Source organism: Cherax quadricarinatus, chromosome 4 (genome assembly GCF_038502225.1).
Source record: "Cherax quadricarinatus isolate ZL_2023a chromosome 4, ASM3850222v1, whole genome shotgun sequence".
Lineage (NCBI taxonomy): Eukaryota > Metazoa > Arthropoda > Malacostraca > Decapoda > Parastacidae > Cherax > Cherax quadricarinatus.
The window spans coordinates 75,218,700-75,238,682 of NC_091295.1; the positions used below are offsets into that span (position 1 = coordinate 75,218,700).

A 19,983-nucleotide genomic window follows, 5' to 3' on the forward strand; every position below is an offset into this window, starting at 1 on the left:
TGAACATAGCTTGCACGAACACCATCCTGTGTGATGATGGAACATGAGAGTGAACATAGCTTGCACGAACACCATCCTGTGTGATGATGGAACATGAGTGAACATAACTTGCGGGTGTTCCACTGTCTCACTCACATATATAATAACTTAGCAACACTCTTCATGGATCTTCTTTTCTTGAGCAATAATAAACCTCCCTCACGCCCCTCCCACTATGAACCTCCCTCACGCCCCTCCCACTATGAACCTCCCTCACGCCCCTCCCACTATGAACCTCCCTCACGCCCCTCCCACTATGAACCTCCCTCACGCCCCTCCCACTATGAACCTCCCTCACGCCCCTCCCACTATGAACCTCCCTCACGCCCCTCCCACTATGAACCTCCTTCACGCCCCTCCCACTATGAACCTCCCTCACGCCCCTCCCACTATGAACCTCCTTCTCGCCCCTCCCACTATGAACCTCCCTCACGCCCCTCCCACTATGAACCTCCCTCACGCCCCTCCCACTATGAACCTCCCTCACGCCCCTCCCACTATGAACCTCCCTCACGCCCCTCCCACTATGAAACTCCCTCACGCCCCTCCCACTATGAACCTCCCTCACGCCCCTCCCACTATGAACCTCCCTCACGCCCCTCCCACTATGAACCTCCCTCACACCCCTCCCACTATGAACCTCCCTCACGCCCCTCCCACTATGAACCTCCTTCACGCCCCTCCCACTATGAACCTCGCTCACGCCCCTCCCACTATGAACCTCCTTCACGCCCCTCCCACTATGAACCTCCCTCACGCCCCTCCCACTATGAACCTCCTTCACGCCCCTCCCACTATGAACCTCCCTCACGCCCCTCCCACTATGAACCTCCCTCACGCCCCTCCCACTATGAACCTCCCTCACGCCCCTCCCACTATGAACCTCCCTCACGCCCCTCCCACTATGAACCTCCCTCACGCCCCTCCCACTATGAACCTCCCTCACGCCCCTCCCACTATGAACCTCCCTCACGCCCCTCCCACTATGAACCTCCCTCACACCCCTCCCACTATGAACCTCCCTCACGCCCCTCCCACTATGAACCTCCCTCACGTCCCTCCCACTATGAACCTCCCTCACGCCCCTCCCATTATGAACCTCCCTCACGCCCCTCCCACTATGAACCTCCCTCACGCCCCTCCCACTATGAACCTCCCTCACGCCCCTCCCACTATGAACCTCCCTCACGCCCCTCCCACTATGAACCTCCCTCACGCCCCTCCCACTATGAACCTCCCTCACGTCCCTCCCACTATGAACCTCCCTCACGCCCCTCCCACTATGAACCTCCCTCACGCCCCTCCCACTATGAACCTCCCTCACGCCCCTCCCACTATGAACCTCCCTCACGTCCCTCCCACTATGAACCTCCCTCACGCCCCTCCCACTATGAACTTCCCTCACGCCCCTTCCACTATGAACCTCCCTCACGCCCCTCCCACTATGAACCTCCCTCACGCCCCTCCCACTATGAACCTCCCTCACGTCCCTCCAATTATGAACCTCCCTCACGCCCCTCCCACTATGAACCTCCCTCACGTCCTTCCCATTATGAACCTCCCTCACGCCCCTCCCACTATGAACCTCCCTCACGCCCCTCCCACTATGAACCTCCCTCACGCCCCTCCCACTATGAACCTCCTTCACGCCCCTCCCACTATGAACCTCCCTCACGTCCCTCCCACTATGAACCTCAATCACGCCCCTCCCACTATGAACCTCCCTCACGCCCCTCCAACTATGAACTTCCCTCACGCCCCTCCCACTATGAACCTCCCTCACGCCCCTCCCACCATGAACCTCCCTCACGCCCCTCCCACTATGAACCTCCCTCACGCCCCTCCCACTATGAACCTCCTTCACGCCCCTCCCACTATGAACCTCCCTCACGCCCCTCCCACTATGAACCTCCCTCACGCCCCTCCCACTATGAACCTCCCTCACGACCCTCCCACTATGAACCTCCCTCACGCCCCTCCCACTATGAAGCTCCCTCACGCCCCTCCCACTATGAACCTCCCTCACGCCCCTCCCACTATGAACCTCCCTCACGTCCCTCCCACTATGAACCTCCCTCACGCCCCTCCCACTATGAACCTCCCTCACGCCCCTCCCACTATGAACCTCCCTCACGCCCCTCCCACTATGAACCTCCCTCACGTCCCTCCCACTATGAACCTCCCTCACGCCCCTCCCACTATGAACCTCCCTCACGCCCCTTCCACTATGAACCTCCCTCACGCCCCTCCCACTATGAACCTCCCTCACGCCCCTCCCACTATGAACCTCCCTCACGTCCCTCCCATTATGAACCTCCCTCACGCCCCTCCCACTATGAACCTCCCTCACGTCCCTCCCATTATGAACCTCCCTCACGCCCCTCCCACTATGAACCTCCCTCACGCCCCTCCCACTATGAACCTCCCTCACGCCCCTCCCACTATGAACCTCCCTCACGCCCCTCCCACTATGAACCTCCCTCACGTCCCTCCCACTATGAACCTCAATCACGCCCCTCCCACTATGAACCTCCCTCACGCCCCTCCCACTATGAACCTCCCTCACGCCCCTCCCACTATGAACCTCCCTCACGCCCCTCCCACTATGAACCTCCCTCACGCCCCTCCCACTATGAACCTCCCTCACGCCCCTCCCACTATGAACCTCCCTCACGCCCCTCCCACTATGAACCTCCCTCACGCCCCTCCCACTATGAACCTCCCTCACGCCCCTCCCACTATGAACCTCCCTCACGCCCCTCCCACTATGAACCTCCCTCACGCCCCTCACTATGAACCTCCCTCCCACTATGAACCTCCCTCACGCCCCTCCCACTATGAACCTCCCTCACGCCCCTCCCACTATGAACCTCCCTCACGCCCCTCCCACTATGAACCTCCCTCACGCCCCTCCCACTATGAACCTCCCTCACGCCCCTCCCACTAGGAACCTCCCTCACGCCCCTCCCACTATGAACCTCCCTCACGCCCCTCCCACTATGAACCTCCCTCACGCCCCTCCCACTATGAACCTCCCTCACGCCCCTCCCACTATGAACCTCCCTCACGCCCCTCCCACTATGAACCTCCCTCACGCCCCTCCCACTATGAACCTCCCTCACGCCCCTCCCACTATGAACCTCCCTCACTATGAACCTCCCTCACGCCCCTCCCACTATGAACCTCCCTCACGCCCCTCCCACTATGAACCTCCCTCACGACCGTCCCTCACGTCCCTCCCACTATGAACCTCCCTCACGAACCTCCCTCACGCCCCTCCCCCCTCCCACTATGAACCTCGCTCACGTCCCTCCCACTATGAACCTCCCTCACGCCCCTCCCACTATGAACCTCCCTCACGTCACTCCCACTATGAAACTCCCTCACGCCCCTCCCACTATGAACCTCCCTCACGCCCCTCCCACTATGAACCTCCCTCACGTCCCTCCCACTATGAACCTCCCTCACGCCCCTCCCACTATGAACCTCCCTCACGCCCCTCCCACTATGAACCTCCCTCACGTCACTCCCACTATGAACCTCCCTCACGTCCCTCCCACTATGAACCTCCCTCACGTCACTCCCACTATGAACCTCCCTCACGTCCCTCCCACTATGAACCTCCCTCACGTCCCTCCCACTATGAACCTCCCTCACGCCCCTCCCACTATGAACCTCCCTCACGTCCCTCCCACTATGAACCTCCCTCACGCCCCTCCCACTATGAACCTCCCTCACGCCCCTCCCACTATGAACCTCCCTCACGTCCCTCCCACTATGAACCTCCCTCACGCCCCTCCCACTATGAACCTCCCTCACGCCCCTCCCACTATGAACCTCCCTCACGCCCCTCCCACTATGAACCTCCCTCACGCCCCTCCCACTATGAACCTCCCTCACGTCCCTCCCACTATGAACCTCCCTCACGCCCCTCCCACTATGAACCTCCCTCACGCCCCTCCCACTATGAACCTCCCTCACGTCCCTCCCACTATGAACCTCCCTCACGCCTCTCCCACTATGAACCTCCCTCACATCCCTCCCACTATGAACCTCCCTCACGCCCCTCCCACTATGAACCTCCCTCACGTCCCTCCCACTATGAACCTCCCTCACGCCCCTCCCACTATGAACCTCCCTCACGCCCCTCCCACTATGAACCTCCCTCACGCCCCTCCCACTATGAACCTCCCTCACGCCCCTCCCACTATGAACCTCCCTCACGCCCCTCCCACTATGAACCTCCCTCACGCCCCTCCCACTATGAACCTCCCTCACCCCCCTCCCACTATGAACCTCCCTCACGCCCCTCCCACTATGAACCTCCCTCACGCCCCTCCCACTATGAACCTCCCTCACGTCCCTCCCACTATGAACCTCCCTCACGCCCCTCCCACTATGAACCTCCCTCACGCCCCTCCCACTATGAACCTCCCTCACGCCCCTCCCACTATGAACCTCCCTCACGCCCCTCCCACTATGAACCTCCCTCACGTCCCACCCTCCACGCCCCTCCCACTATGAACCTACCTCACGCCCCTCCCACTATGAACCTCCGTCACGCCCCTCCCACTATGAACCTCCCTCACGCCCCTCCCACTATGAACCTCCCTCACGCCCCTCCCACTATGAACCTCCCTCACGTCCCTCCCACTATGAACCTCCCTCACGCCCCTCCCACTATGAACCTCCCTCACGCCCCTCCCACTATGAACCTCCCTCACGCCCCTCCCACTATGAACCTCCCTCACGTCCCTCCCACTATGAACCTCCCTCACGCCCCTCCCACTATGAACTTCCCTCACGCCCCTTCCACTATGAACCTCGCTCACGCCCCTCCCACTATGAACCTCCCTCACGCCCCTCCCACTATGAACCTCCCTCACGTCCCTCCAATTATGAACCTCCCTCACGCCCCTCCCACCCTCCCACGTCCTTCCCATTATGAACCTCCCTCACGCCCCTCCCACTATGAACCTCCCTCACGCCCCTCCCACTATGAACCTCCCTCACGCCCCTCCCACTATGAACCTCCTTCACGCCCCTCCCACTATGAACCTCCCTCACGTCCCTCCCACTATGAACCTCAATCACGCCCCTCCCACTATGAACCTCCCTCACGCCCCTCCCACTATGAACTTCCCTCACGCCCCTCCCACTATGAACCTCCCTCACGCCCCTCCCACTATGAACCTCCCTCACGCCCCTCCCACTATGAACCTCCCTCCCGCCCCTCCCACTATGAACCTCCCACACGCACCTCCCACCATGAACCTCCCTCACGCCCCTCCCACTATGAACCTCCCTCACGCCCCTCCCACTATGAACCTCCCTCACGCCCCTCCCACTATGAACCTCCCTCACGCCCCTCCAACTATGAACCTCCCTCACGCCCCACCCACTATGAACCTCCCTCACGTCACTCCCACTATGAACCTCCCTCACGCCCCTCCCACTATGAACCTCCCTCACGCCCCTCCCACTATGAACCTCACTCACGCCCCTCCCACTAAGAACCACCCTCACGCCCCTCCCACTATGAACCTCCCTCACTATGAACCTCCCTCACGCCCCCCACTATGAACCTCCCTCACGCCCCTCCCACTAAGAACCTACCTCACGCCCCTCACACTATGAACCTCCCTCACGCCCCTCCCACTATGAACCTCCCTCACGCCCCTCCCACTATGAACCTCCCTCACGCCCCTCCCACTATGAACCTCCCTCACGCCCCTCCCACTATGAACCTCCCTCACGCCCCTCCCACTATGAACCTCCCTCACGCCCCTCCCACTATGAACCTCCCTCACGCCCCTCACTATGAACCTCCCTCACCCTCCCTCTATGAACCTCCCTCACGCCCCTCCCACTATGAACCTCCCTCACGTCCCTCCCACCTCCTCAATCACGCCCCTCCCACTATGAACCTCCCTCACCTATCTCCCTCACGCCCCTCCCACTATGAACCTCCCTCACGCCCCTCCCACTATGAACCTCCCTCACGCCCCTCCCACTATGAACCTCCCTCACGCCCCTCCCACTATGAACCTCCCTCACGCCCCTCCCACTATGAACCTCCCTCACGCCCCTCCCACTATGAACCTCCCTCACGCCCCTCCCACTATGAACCTCCCTCACGCCTCTCCCACTATGAACCTCCCTCACGCCCCTCCCACTATGAACCTCCCTCACGCCCCTCCCACTATGAACCTCCCTCACGCCCCTCCCACTATGAACCTCCCTCACGTCCCTCCCACTATGAACCTCCCTCACGCCCCTCCCACTATGAACCTCCCTCACGCCCCTCCCACTATGAACCTCCCTCACGGCCCTCCCACTATCCCTCACGCCCCTCCCACTATGAACCTCCCTCACGCCCCTCCCACTATGAACCTCCCTCACGCCCCTCCCACTATGAACCTCCCTCACGCCCCTCCCACTATGAACCTCCCTCACGTCCCTCCCACTATGAACCTCCCTCACGCCCCTCCCACTATGAACCTCCCTCACGCCCCTCCCACTATGAACCTCCCTCACGCCCCTCCCACTATGAACCTCCCTCACGCCCCTCCCACTATGAACCTCCCTCACGCCCCTCCCACTATGAACCTCCCTCACGCCCCTCCCACTATGAACCTCCCTCACGCCCCTCCCACTATGAACCTCCCTCACGCCCCTCCCACTATGAACCTCCCTCACGCCCCTCCCACTATGAACCTCCCTCACGCCCCTCCCACTATGAACCTCCCTCACGCCCCTCCCACTATGAACCTCCCTCACGCCCCTCCCACTATGAACCTCCCTCACGCCCCTCCCACTATGAACCTCCCTCACCCCTCCCACTATGAACCTCCCTCACGCCCCTCCCACTATGAACCTCCCTCACGCCCCTCCCACTATGAACCTCCCTCACGAACCTCCCTCACCCCTCCCACTATGAACCTCCCTCACGCCCCTCCCACTATGAACCTCCCTCACGTCCCTCCCACTATGAACCTCCCTCACGCCCCTCCCACTATGAACCTCCCTCACCCTCCCACTATGAACCTCCCTCACGCCCCTCCCACTATGAACCTCCCTCACGTCCCTCCCACCCTCACGCCCCTCCCACTATAAACCTCCCTCACGCCCCTCCCACTATGAACCTCCCTCACGCCCCTCCCACTATGAACCTCCCTCTATGAACCTCCCTCCTCACGCCCCTCCCACTATGAACCTCCCTCACGCCCCTCCCACTATGAACCTCACTCACGCCCCTCCCACTATGAACCTCCCTCACGAACCTCCCTCACGCCCCTCCCACTATGAACCTCCCTCACGCCCCTCCCACTATGAACCTCCCTCACGCCCCTCCCACTATGAACCTCCCTCACGCCCCTCCCACTATGAACCTCCCTCGCGCCCCTCCCACGATGCACCTCCCTCACGCCCCTCCCACTCTGAACCTCCCTCACGCCCCTCCCACTATGAACCTCCCTCACGCCCCTCCCACTATGAACCTCCCTCACGCCCCTCCCACTATGAACCTCCCTCACGCCCCTCCCACTATGAACCTCCCTCACGCCCCTCCCACTATGAACCTCCCTCACGCCCCTCCCACTATGAACCTCCCTCACGCCCCTCCCACTATGAACCTCCCTCACGCCCCTCCCACTATGAACCTCCCTCACGCCCCTCCCACTATGAACCTCCCTCACGCCCCTCCCACTATGAACCTCCCTCACGCCCCTCCCCTCCCACTATGAACCTCCCTCACGCCCCTCCCACTATGAACCTCCCTCACGCCCCTCCCACTATGAACCTCCCTCCCACTATGCCCCTCCCACTATGAACCTCCCTCCCTCACTATGAACCTCCCTCACGCTCCTCCCACTATGAACCTCCCTCACGTCCCTCCCACTATGAACCTCCCTCAGGCCCCTCCCACTATGACCCTCCCTCACGCCCCTCCCACTATGAACCTCCCTCCCACTATGAACCTCCCCCCTCCCACTATGAACCTCCCTCACGGCCCTCCCACTATGAACCTCCCTCACGCCCCTCCCACTATGAACCTCCCTCACGCCCCTCCCACTATGAACCTCCCTCACGCCCCTCCCACTATGAACCTCCCTCACGCCCCTCCCACTATGAACCTCCCTCACGCCCCTCCCACTATGAACCTCCCTCACGCCCCTCCCACTATGAACCTCCCTCACGCCCCTCCCACTATGAACCTCCCTCACGCCCCTCCCACTATGAACCTCCCTCACGCCCCTCCCACTATGAACCTCCCTCACGCCCCTCCCACTATGAACCTCCCTCACGCCCCTCCCACTATGAACCTCCCTCACGCCCCTCCCACTATGAACCTCCCTCACGCCCCTCCCACTATGAACCTCCCTCACGCCCCTCCCACTATGAACCTCCCTCACGCCCCTCCCACTATGAACCTCCCTCACGCCCCTCCCACTATGAACCTCCCTCACGCCCCTCCCACTATGAACCTCCCTCACGCCCCTCCCACTATGAACCTCCCTCACGCCCCTCCCACTATGAACCTCCCTCACGCCCCTCCCACTATGAACCTCCTCACGCCCCTCCCACTATGAACCTCCCTCACCCCTCCCACTATGAACCTCCCTCACGCCCCTCCCACTATGAACCTCCCTCACGCCCCTCCCACTATGAACCTCCCTCACGCCCCTCCCACTATGAACCTCCCTCACGCCCCTCCCACTATCCCTCACGCCCCTCCCACTATGAACCTCCCTCACGCCCCTCCCACTATGAACCTCCCTCACGCCCCTCCCACTATGAACCTCCCTCACGCCCCTCCCACTATGAACCTCCCTCACGCCCCTCCTACTATGAACCTCCCTCACGCCCCTCCCACTATGAACCTCCCTCACGCCCCTCCCACTATGAACCTCCCTCACGCCCCTCCCACTATGAACCTCACGCCCCTCACTATGAACCTCCCTCCCACTATGAACCTCCCTCACGCCCCTCCCACTATGAACCTCCCTCACGCCCCTCCCACTATGAACCTCCCTCACGCCCCTCCCACTATGAACCTCCCTCACGGCCCTCCCACTATGAACCTCCCTCACGTCCCACCCTCCCTCACGCCCCTCCCACTATGAACCTCCCTCACGCCCCTCCCACTATGAACGTCCCTCCCATTATGAACCTCCCTCACGCCCCTCCCCTATGAACCTCCCTCACGCCCCTCCCACTATGAACCTCCCTCACGCCCCTCCCACTATGAACCTCCCTCACGCCCCTCCCACTATGAACCTCCCTCACGTCCCTCCCACTATGAACCTCCCTCACGCCCCTCCCACTATGAACCTCCCTCACGCCCCTCCCACTATGAACCTCCCTCACGCCCCTCCCACTATGAACCTCCCTCACGCCCCTCCCACTATGAACCTCCCTCACGCCCCTCCCACTATGAACCTCCCTCACGCCCCTCCCACTATGAATGAACCTCCCTCACGCCCCTCCCACTATGAACCTCCCTCACGCCCCTCCCACTATGAACCTCCCTCACGCCCCTCCCACTATGAACCTCCCTCACGCCCCTCCCACTATGAACCTCCCTCACGCCCCTCCCACTATGAACCTCCCTCACGCCCCTCCCACTATGAACCTCCCTCACGCCCCTCCCACTATGAACCTCCCTCACGCCCCTCCCACTATGAACCTCCCTCACGCCCCTCCCACTATGAACCTCCCTCACGCCCCTCCCACTATGAACCTCCCACGCCCCTCCCACTATGAACCTCCCTCACGCCCCTCCCACTATGAACCTCCCTCACGCCCCTCCCACTATGAACCTCCCTCACGCACCCTCCCTCACGCCCCTCCCACTATGAACCTCCCTCACGTCCCTCCCACTATGAACCTCACTCACGCCCCTACCACTATGAACCTCCCTCACGCCCCTCCCACTATGAACCTCCCTCACGCCCCTCCCACTATGAACCTCCCTCACGCCCCTCCCACTATGAACCTCCCTCACGCCCCTCCCACTATGAACCTCCCTCACGCCCCTCCCACTATGAACCTCCCTCACGCCCCTCCCCCCTCCCACTATGAACCTCCCTCACGCCCCTCCCACTATGAACCTCCCTCACACCCCTCCCACTATGAACCTCCCTCACGTCACTCACGCCCCTCCCACTATGAACCTCCCTCACGCCCCTCCCACTATGAACCTCCCTCACGCCCCTCCCACTATGAACCTCCCTCACGTCCCTCCCACTATGAACCTCCCTCACGCCCCTCCCACTATGAACCTCCCTCACGCCCCTCCCACTATGAACCTCCCTCACGCCCCTCCCACTATGAACCTCCCTCACGTCCCTCCCACTATGAACCTCCCTCACGCCCCTCCCACTATGAACCTCCCTCATGTCCCTCCCACTATGAACCTCCCTCACGCCCCTCCCACTATGAACCTCCCTCACGAACCTCCCTCCCACTATGAACCTCCCTCACGCCCCTCCCACTATGAACCTCCCTCACGCCCCTCCCACTATGAACCTCCCTCACGCCCCTCCCACTATGAACCTCCCTCACGCCCCTCCCACTATGAACCTCCCTCACTATGAACCTCCCTCACGCCCCTCCCACTATGAACCTCCCTCACGCCCCTCCCACAATGAACCACCATCACGCCCCTCCCACTATGAACGCCCCTCCCACTATGAACCTCCCTCACGCCCCTCCCACTATGAACCTCCCTCACGCCCCTCCCACTATGAACCTCCCTCACGTCCCTCCCACTATGAACCTCCCTCACGCCCCTCCCACTATGAACCTCCCTCACGCCCCTCCCACTATGAACCTCCCTCACGCCCCTCCCACTATGAACCTCCCTCACGCCCCTCCCACTATGAACCTCCCTCACGCCCCTCCCACTATGAACCTCCCTCACGTCCCTCCCACTATGAACCTCCCTCACGCCCCTCCCACTATGAACCTCCCTCACGCCCCTCCCACTATGAACCTCCCTCACGCCCCTCCCACTATGAACCTCCCTCACGCCCCTCCCACAATGAACCTCCCTCACGCCCCTCCCACTATGAACCTCCCTCACGCCCCTCCCACTATGAACCTCCCTCACGCCCCTCCCACTATGAACCTCCCTCACGCCCCTCCCACTATGAACCTCCCTCCCTCCCACTATGAACCTCCCTCACGTCCCTCCCACTATGAACCTCCCTCACGCCCCTCCCACTATGAACCTCCCTCAAGCCCCTCCCACTATGAACCTCCCTCACTCCCTCCCACTATGAACCTCCCTCCCTCCCACTATGAACCTCCCTCACCCCTCCCACTATGAACCTCCCTCACGCCCCTCCCACTATGAACCTCCCTCACGCCCCTCCCACTATGAACCTCCCTCACGCCCCTCCCACTATGAACCTCCCTCACGCCCCTCCCAATATGAACCTCCCTCACGCCCCTCCCACTATGAACCTCCCTCACGCCCCTCCCACTATGAACCTCCCTCACGCCCCTCCCACTATGAACCTCCCTCACGCCCCTCCCACTATGAACCTCCCTCACGCCCCTCCCACTATGAACCTCCCTCACGCCCCTCCCACTATGAACCTCCCTCACGCCCCTCCCACTATGAACCTCCCTCACGCCCCTCCCACTATGAACCTCCCTCACGCCCCTCCCACTATGCCCCTCCCACTATGAACCTCCCTCACGCCCCTCCCACTTGAACCTCCCTCTCGCCCCTCCCACTATGAACCTCCCTCACGCCCCTCCCACTATGAACCTCCCTCACGCCCCTCCCACTATGAACCTCCCTCACGCCCCTCCCACTATGAACCTCCCTCACGCCCCTCCCACTATGAACCTCCCTCACGCCCCTCCCACTATGCACCTCCCTCACGAACCTCCCTCACGCCCCTCTCACTATGAACCTCCCTCACGCCCCTCCCACTATGAACCTCCCTCACGCCCCTCCCACTATGAATCTCCCTCACGCCCCTCCCACTATGAACCTCCCTCACACCCCTCCCACTATGAACCTCCCTCACGCCCCTCCCACTATGAACCTCCCTCACGCCCCTCCCACTATGAACCTTCCTCACGCCCCTCCCACTATGAACCTCCCTCACGCCCCTCCCACTATGAACCGCCCTCACGCCCTCCCACTATGAACCTCCCTCACGCCCTCCCACTATGAACCTCCCTCACGCCCCTCCCACTATGAACCTCACGCCCCTCCCACTATGAACCTCCCTCACGCCCCTCCCACTATAAACCTCCCTCACGCCCTTCCCACTATGAACCTCCCTCACGCCCCTCCCACTATGAACCTCCCTCACGCCCCTCCCACTATGAACCTCCCTCACGCCCCTCCCACTATGAACCTTCCTCACGCCCCTCCCACTATGAACCTCCCTCACGCCCCTCCCACTATGAACCTCCCTCACGCCCCTCCCACTATGAACCTCCCTCACGCCCCTCCCACTATGAACCTCCCTCACGCCCCTCCCACTATGAACCTCCCTCACGCCCCTCCCACTATGAACCTCCCTCACGCCCCTCCCACTATGAACCTCCCTCACACCCCTCCCACTATGAACCTCCCTCACGCCCCTCCCACTATGAACCTCCCTCACGCCCCTCCCACTATGAACCTCCCTCACGCCCCTCCCACTATGAACCTCCCTCACGCCCCTCCCACTATGAACCTCCCTCACGCCCCTCCCACTATGAACCTCCCTCACGCCCCTCCCACTATGAACCTCCCTCACGCCCCTCCCACTATGAACCTCCCTCACGCCCCTCCCACTATGAACCTCCCTCACGCCCCTCCCACTATGAATCTCCCTCACGCCCCTCCCGCTATGAACCTCCCTCACACCTCACACCCCTCCCACTATGAACCTCCCTCACGCCCCTCCCACTATGAACCTCCCTCACGCCCCTCCCACTATGAACCTTCCTCACGCCCCTCCCACTATGAACCTCCCTCACGCCCCTCCCACTATGAACCGCCCTCACGCCTCTCCCACTATGAACCCCCCTCACGCCTCTCCCACTATGAACCTCCCTCACGCCCCTCCCACTATGAACCTCACGCCCCTCCCACTATGAACCTCCCTCACGCCCCTCCCACTATAAACCTCCCTCACGCCCCTCCCACTATGAACCTCCCTCACGCCCCTCTCACTATGAACCTCCCTCACGTCCCTCCCACTATGAACCTTCCTCACGTCCCTCCCACTATGAACCTCCCTCGCGCCCCTCCCAGTATGAACCTCCCTCACGTCCCTCCCACTATGAACCTCCCTCACGTCCCTCCCACTATGAACCTCCCTCACGTCCCTCCCAGTATGAACCTCCCTCACGCCCCTCCCAGTATGAACCTCCCTCACGCCCCTCCCAGTATGAACCTCCCTCACGCCCCTCCCACTATGAATCCCCCTCACGCCCCTCCCACTATGAACCTCCCTCACGTCCCTCCCACTATGAACCTCCCTCACGTCCCTCCCACTATGAACCTCCCTCACGCCCCTCCCACTATGAACCTCCCTCACGTCCCTCCCACTATGAACCTCCCTCACGCCCCTCCCAATATGAACCTCCCTCACCTCCCTCCCATTATTAACCTCCCTCACGCCCCTCCCAGTATGAACCTCCCTCACGCCCCTCCCACTATGAACCTCCCTCACGCCCCTCCCAGTATGAACCTCCCTCACTCCCCTCCCAGTATGAACCTCCCTCACGCCCCTCCCAGTATGAACCTCCCTCACGCCCCTCCCAGTATGAACCTCCCTCACGCCCCTCCTGGTCTTCCCGCAGAACGCCCGCGGGTTGAGGGCGGGGTCCACCCACGCATCGCTGTCATCACACCCACACACGTACGTAAGATCACCTGCCCCGTCACTGCCACGCCCACGCCCATCGTCTTCTGGGCCAGAGAGAACCACGACCGCAGGGAGGCAGCAAGGGTGGTGGGCGGCCCACCCAGTGGTGAGTGTGGGAAGCCCTCCCAGTGGTTAGTGTGGGTGGTGGTTAGCCCACCCAGTAGTGAGTGTGAGTTGTGGGTAGCTCTACCAGCGGTGAGTCGTGTACTCAGAATTGTGTTTGCGGGGGTCGAGGCTCAGCTCCTGGGCTCGCCGTCTATACCACCTTGATCGGTATCACTGACTTCTTGCTTCTTGGGCCTTATCACGTCATATCTATTCTCGAGGCTGTGTATTGGCTTTGTCTCTACCACTGCCTCATCCAAATCACTGAACTTTTCAATCAGCCTGAGACGATAGAAATACTTCCTTACATCCTTGTAGTTCATCTGTATCTTCACCTTCCACCTGTGTCCTCTTGATCCTGGCCATTATAAGTCAGTGTGTCCTTATCTGCCCTAACTATTCCTCTTAGGATTTTGTCATAATCATATCTATCTTCGCTCTTCTCTCCAGTTGGCTCGTCAGGGATGAGTTCCTTCAACTTCTCATAAAGTATTTAATTTTCTGCTGGATTCTTTATTCAGGTTCCAGAATACTGTTCTTAGGTTTACTAACCTTGCATGTGCCACTGGCGTTGTACAGTTTGTGTATTTCTGGTGATATGTTTGGTGTTATATTTACCTTCAGGTCCTTTACACTCTCGGATATTTGCAGCTTCCCACCTCCCACACTGTACTCTGGTCTGCCCTCACCTTCACCAGTTTGCATGGATTTATATTTGTTCGGATTGAACTCTAGAAATCACTTGTTTGCCCACATCTGCAGTCTGGCCCCACCTGAGTTGCTGACAGTCACACTCAGTTCCTAACGTTATAAGCTATATAATACCTTCTCTTAAAAGTGTTTGTGATATATGCTGCCAGCACTTCCTCATCCAGATCGTTCCACTGCATGTGTACTAATTCTATTTCTCCTGTGTCACAGATGGTGTGCAGAATCAGCAGGTGGGGCTAGAAGCTCCCCAGGTGGTTGTGTACAGCAGTGGCACAGATGATGCAGGTGGTGATGAAGGTGGTGATGCAGGTGGTGGTGCAGGTGGTGTGAGGGTGGACTCGGAACACAGTCTTCACGTCACAACCACTCATGAAGGTCTCTGGGCGTGTATGGCAGCAAATGAGGTACTCTTTACTCCTTGTAATAATAATAACTAGATGTATTTTGGTCACTGCTTGATCCGTGAAAGGTGTCCCTGTGTCACATAAGCTCAGTCTCCTCTATCTCAATGCAAGCAAAAGGAATAGTGTAAAGTGGTCATAAAATTCTAATGCAGCAAAATATAAAAGTGTGCGTTATACCCAGCTATTAACACTTTTTAATGCTAGGGTATTAAGATTTTTAATACCCTGGTATTAAAAAAGTCTGAAATTATGATGCTGATCAAAAGATGATTGTTAAAGCAATATTGTGGAAAATAATTTTGTAAGCAGCTGTGCTTGTCAGTTGCTGTATGAAGCTTCACTTAGTAATGGTTGATCAGTGTTTGAAATCTGAAGCCGATTTCATAAGGCTTTGTGAAGTTATAAATGAAAAACCTTATATGGTAATAATAAACTGTAGCTAACAGATGGATGGCTCTGGCATCATGTAAAAAAAATCACTATAAAAAATTAGAATATTCAATTATTTTTCAATATTTTTTTTTGCAGTTGTACTGTATTAGTTTTAAAATTCTCTACAACCCTGTAAGAGAAAAACTCAATTTTGTGTTTTTTAAGATGGTCCAATTTGAAGAAAATTCCACCAATTCCAAGTTTAAAAAAATATTTAGTTCACTGACAGATTTGCCCCAAAGAATTATATTTGCTTACAGGATTTTACAGAATTTAGTCTGCCCGAAATGCCTAGCCATGCTAAGCGTTCTAGTGGTACACTCTGTAATCACAATTTTACTACATGTAAACCACACAATAACCAAATTTCTGTAAACTCAGCATTGTAATCCTTATAGAGAATAAACTTTGAATTTGAATTTGAATTTGAATTTAAAAAGTAATAAAAATGCAGAAAGAAATATCAAGAAAATATTGAAAAAAAATAGCGTTTTTAAAGGAGGATGCAGCAGTGTAGAGATTTTGAAGACAATCACATTCGTCTTTCTTCAGTTATCACCTGGAAGCAAAGCCTAGGAATGGTGTCTGCAACATTGTGCAGTCACGCCAGCAGATAGTCATATGAATTATGCTGTAGATATATTACACCAAGGTTGAAAATTGAAAGACTGTTGAATAAGGCATTCTCGAGTTATACACAAAAAAAATTGGATTGAGAAATGAAAAATATTGCTGAGAAATGTTGCAAAAATATGAAAAACTATCCTTGTTAAATTTAAAAATGCCATAAAAATGCAATTTTTTATTCTTTTCAGTTCCTTTCTCATTTATATTTTTTTTCAAATCATTGACAATTACATACATGTATATAAGAAAGTATTTTTAAATTATTGAATATAAATGAGTTTCACTAATAAAATAAGCATATTGGCGCTTATGCCACCCAGTACTACCATTAAGTTTGTGTTCAGAAAGCCACATTAATGGTGTAAATTTGAACGTAATCAGACGAGCCATGGTTCCATTATGGCGCAGACTGAAACAATTTCAAGTTTCTGTTTAACTATTTTATTACATCATGATATTTGCCAGCACACAAATGAAACTTAATAGTTACTATCCTGGCCCTAAGTTACATCACCTGTTAAATATTGAAGCTGTAAACAAGAGGTAAATAAATTTATTTAACTTGATTTAACGGGAAAAAATGGTCAGATGTGAACTATTACACACTTGAATTTCATTCTCCACCATCGTCATTTTTTTGAACATTTGAAGCAACGTGCAGCCAGCAGTAACAGCCTGGTTGATCAGTTCCTGATCCAGTGAGAGGCCTGGTCACAGACTGGGCCGTGGGGGCATTGCCCCCAGAACACCCTCCAGGCATATATCACTGAGGGTTTTGGAAGGAATCCCAGACATTCCAGGATGCTGGGAATGGGTTCAGTAACTTTGGTCATAGGGCAACTGTTCCAAGAATCTGGTCCTAGTGACCATGCACAAACCTTGAAAATTTGAAGCCAATTGGATGAAGGATTCTGGAGTTATGAACAATAAAATAAAAAAAGTTGGGGAAAAAAATAGGCAACTTCTTTAAGATCCACAATGATAAATAATAATAATAATAATAATAATAATAATAATAATAATAATAATAATAATAATAATAATAATAATAATAATAATAATAATAATGTATTTTCAACTCTCATACTTGAATATTTTTTTTTTCAAAACATGCATTAACTAATTTAATACTTCAAGTTGCTTTAACCAGAAGATTTGATTTTTTCCATTATAGATTGTCAGTTAGGCAGAAATATTAATTACCTTAGCATAAATTTGTTTCAGGTGGGCGGACTGGTGGTTCCAGTGAGGGTGGTGGGTGGAGGAGTGACGCATGGTACTGTGGGTGTGGGCGTGGTGGGTGTGGACGAGGTGGAGGCAAGGGCATCCCTTCTCATGCCCACTCTGGAGCAAGGCTACCCAGCCCACCCTTCACCCACTACAACTACTGTCACCTGGAGACTGGTGAGTTGCTTTCTCTCTCTCTCTCTCTCTCTCTCTCTCTCTCTCTCTCTCTCTCTCTCTTACACACACACACACATTCTCACCTCAATTACTCTCACCACTCTCTCTCACACACTCTTATACATACTCTCTCACACTGTTTCACTCACTTACTCACACTGTCTCTCACATTCTCACAATATTTCTCTCTCTCTCACACACACACTGGGGCCAGGAGCTTTAACTTGACTCCTGCAACCATAAATAGGTGAGTACACACACACACACACACACACACACACAGAAAGGGAACAGAAACGAGGCACTAAACTACAGACCAGTGTCTCTGACATGTATTGTGTGCAAAGTCATGGAGAAGATTATCAGGAGGAGAGTGGTGGAACACCTGGAAAGAAACAAGATTATAAATGAAAACCAGCATGGGTTCATGGAAGGCAAATCCTGTGTCACAAACCTTCTGGAGTTTTATGACAAGGTAACAGAAGTAAGACAAGAGAGAGAGGGGTGGGTTGATTGCATTTTCCTAGACTGCAGGAAGGCCTTTGACACAGTTCCCCACAAGACAGAATGAAAATGACATAGAATTGAAAGCTAAGTCTCACCCAAAACTGCTGTATAGCCACATTAGGAGGAAGACAACAGTCAAAGACCAGTTGATCAGGCTGAGGAAAGAAAGTGGGGAGCTCACGAGAAGCGATCAAGAGGTATGTGAGGAGCTCAACAAGAGATTTAAGGAAATATTTACAGTGGAGACAGGAAGACGTCTGGGTGGACAAAACAGAGGGGGATGCCAACAAGGAATTTACCAACAAGTGTTAGATAAAATACAAATAACTGAGGAAGAGGTGAAAAAGCTGCTAAGGAACATTGATACCTCAAAGGCAATGGGACCTGGCAACATCTCCCTGTGGGTCCTTAGAGAGGGAGCAGAAATGCTGTGTGCCACTAACCACAATCTTCAACACATCCCTTGAAACTAGGCAACTACCTGAGGTATGGAAGACGGCAAATGTAGTACCCATATTTTAAAAAGGAGACAGAAAAGAGGCACTAAACTATAGACCAGTGTCACTGACGTGCATTGTATGCAAAGTAATGGAGAAGATTATCAGGAGGAGACTGGTGGAACACCTGGAACAGAACAAGAGTATAAATGCCAAACAGCACGGATTTGTGGAAGGCAAATCCTGTGTAACAAAACTACTGGAGTTTTATGATAAAGTAACAGAAGTAAGACACGAGAGAGAGGGGTGGGTTGATTGCATCTTCTTGGACTGCAAGAAGTCCTTCGACACAGTTCCTCATAGGAGATTGGTCCAGAAGCTAGAGGATCAGGCGTGTATAGCAGGAAGGGCGCTGCAATGGGTCAGAGAATGCCCGACAGGGAGGCAACAATGAGTCATGGTACATGATGAGGTATCACAGTGGGCACCTGTGACGAGCGGGGTCCCACATGGGTCGGTCCTAGGACCAGTGCTATTTTTGGTATATGTGAATGACGTGATGGAAGGGTTAGACTCAGAAGTGTCCCTGTTCGCAAATGATGTGAAGATAATGAGGAGAATTAAATCAGATGAGGATCAGGTAGGACTTCAAAAAGACCTGGACAGACTGGACACCTGGTCCAGCATCTGGCTTCTCGAATTTAACCCCGCCAAATGCAAAGTCATGAAGATCGGGGAAGGGCAAAGAAGACCGCAGATGGATTATAGGCTAGGTGGCCAAAGACTGCAAACCTCAATCAAGGAGAAAGATCTTGGGGTGAGTATAACACCGAGCATGTCTCCAGAAGCTCACATCAACCAGATAACTGCTGCAGCATATGGGCGCCTGGCAAATCTGAGAATAGGGTTCCAATACCTTAGTAAGGAATCATTCAAGACACTGTACACTGTGTACGTCAGGCCCATATTGGAGTATACAGCACCTGTTTGGAACCCACACTTAATCAAGCATGTCAAGAAATTAGAGACAGTGCAAAGGTTTGCGACGAGGTTAGTTCCAGAGCTAAGGGGAATGTCCAAGGTTAAGGGAAATCGGCCTGACGACACTGGAGGACAGGAGGGTTGGGGAGACACGATAACAACATACAAAATACTGCATGGAATAGACAAGGTGGACAGAGACAGGATGTTCCAGACAGGGGACACAGAAACAAGGGGTCACAATTGGAAGTTTAAGACCCAAATGAGTCAAAGGGATGTTAGGAAGTATTTCTTCAGTCATAGAGTCGTCAGGAAGTGGAATAGCCTAACAAGTGATGTAGTGGAGGCAGGAACCATACTTAGCTTTAAGATGAGGTATGACAAAGCTCTGGAAGCAGAGAGAGAGAGAGAGAGAGAGAGAGAGGACCTAGTAGCACTCAGTGAATAGGCACA

General features: G+C 55.5%; 2 protein-coding genes across 2 annotated transcripts in view; both read left to right on the plus strand.

The window, feature by feature from the left end:
* Positions 1-19,983, plus strand: part of LOC138854537 (roundabout homolog 2-like) — a 336,616-nt gene that overhangs the window by 210,768 nt on the left and 105,865 nt on the right. The window lies entirely within an intron of this gene.
* The window catches only part of LOC128684451 (uncharacterized), a 112,257-nt gene that overhangs the window by 15,686 nt on the left and 76,588 nt on the right, over positions 1-19,983 (plus strand). The window contains exons 5-7 of the mRNA XM_070098021.1: positions 13,858-14,028; positions 14,949-15,142; positions 17,426-17,605. Coding sequence (XP_069954122.1) covers positions 13,858-14,028; positions 14,949-15,142; positions 17,426-17,605 — 545 coding nt within the window. The remainder of the gene's footprint in view (positions 1-13,857; positions 14,029-14,948; positions 15,143-17,425; positions 17,606-19,983) is intronic.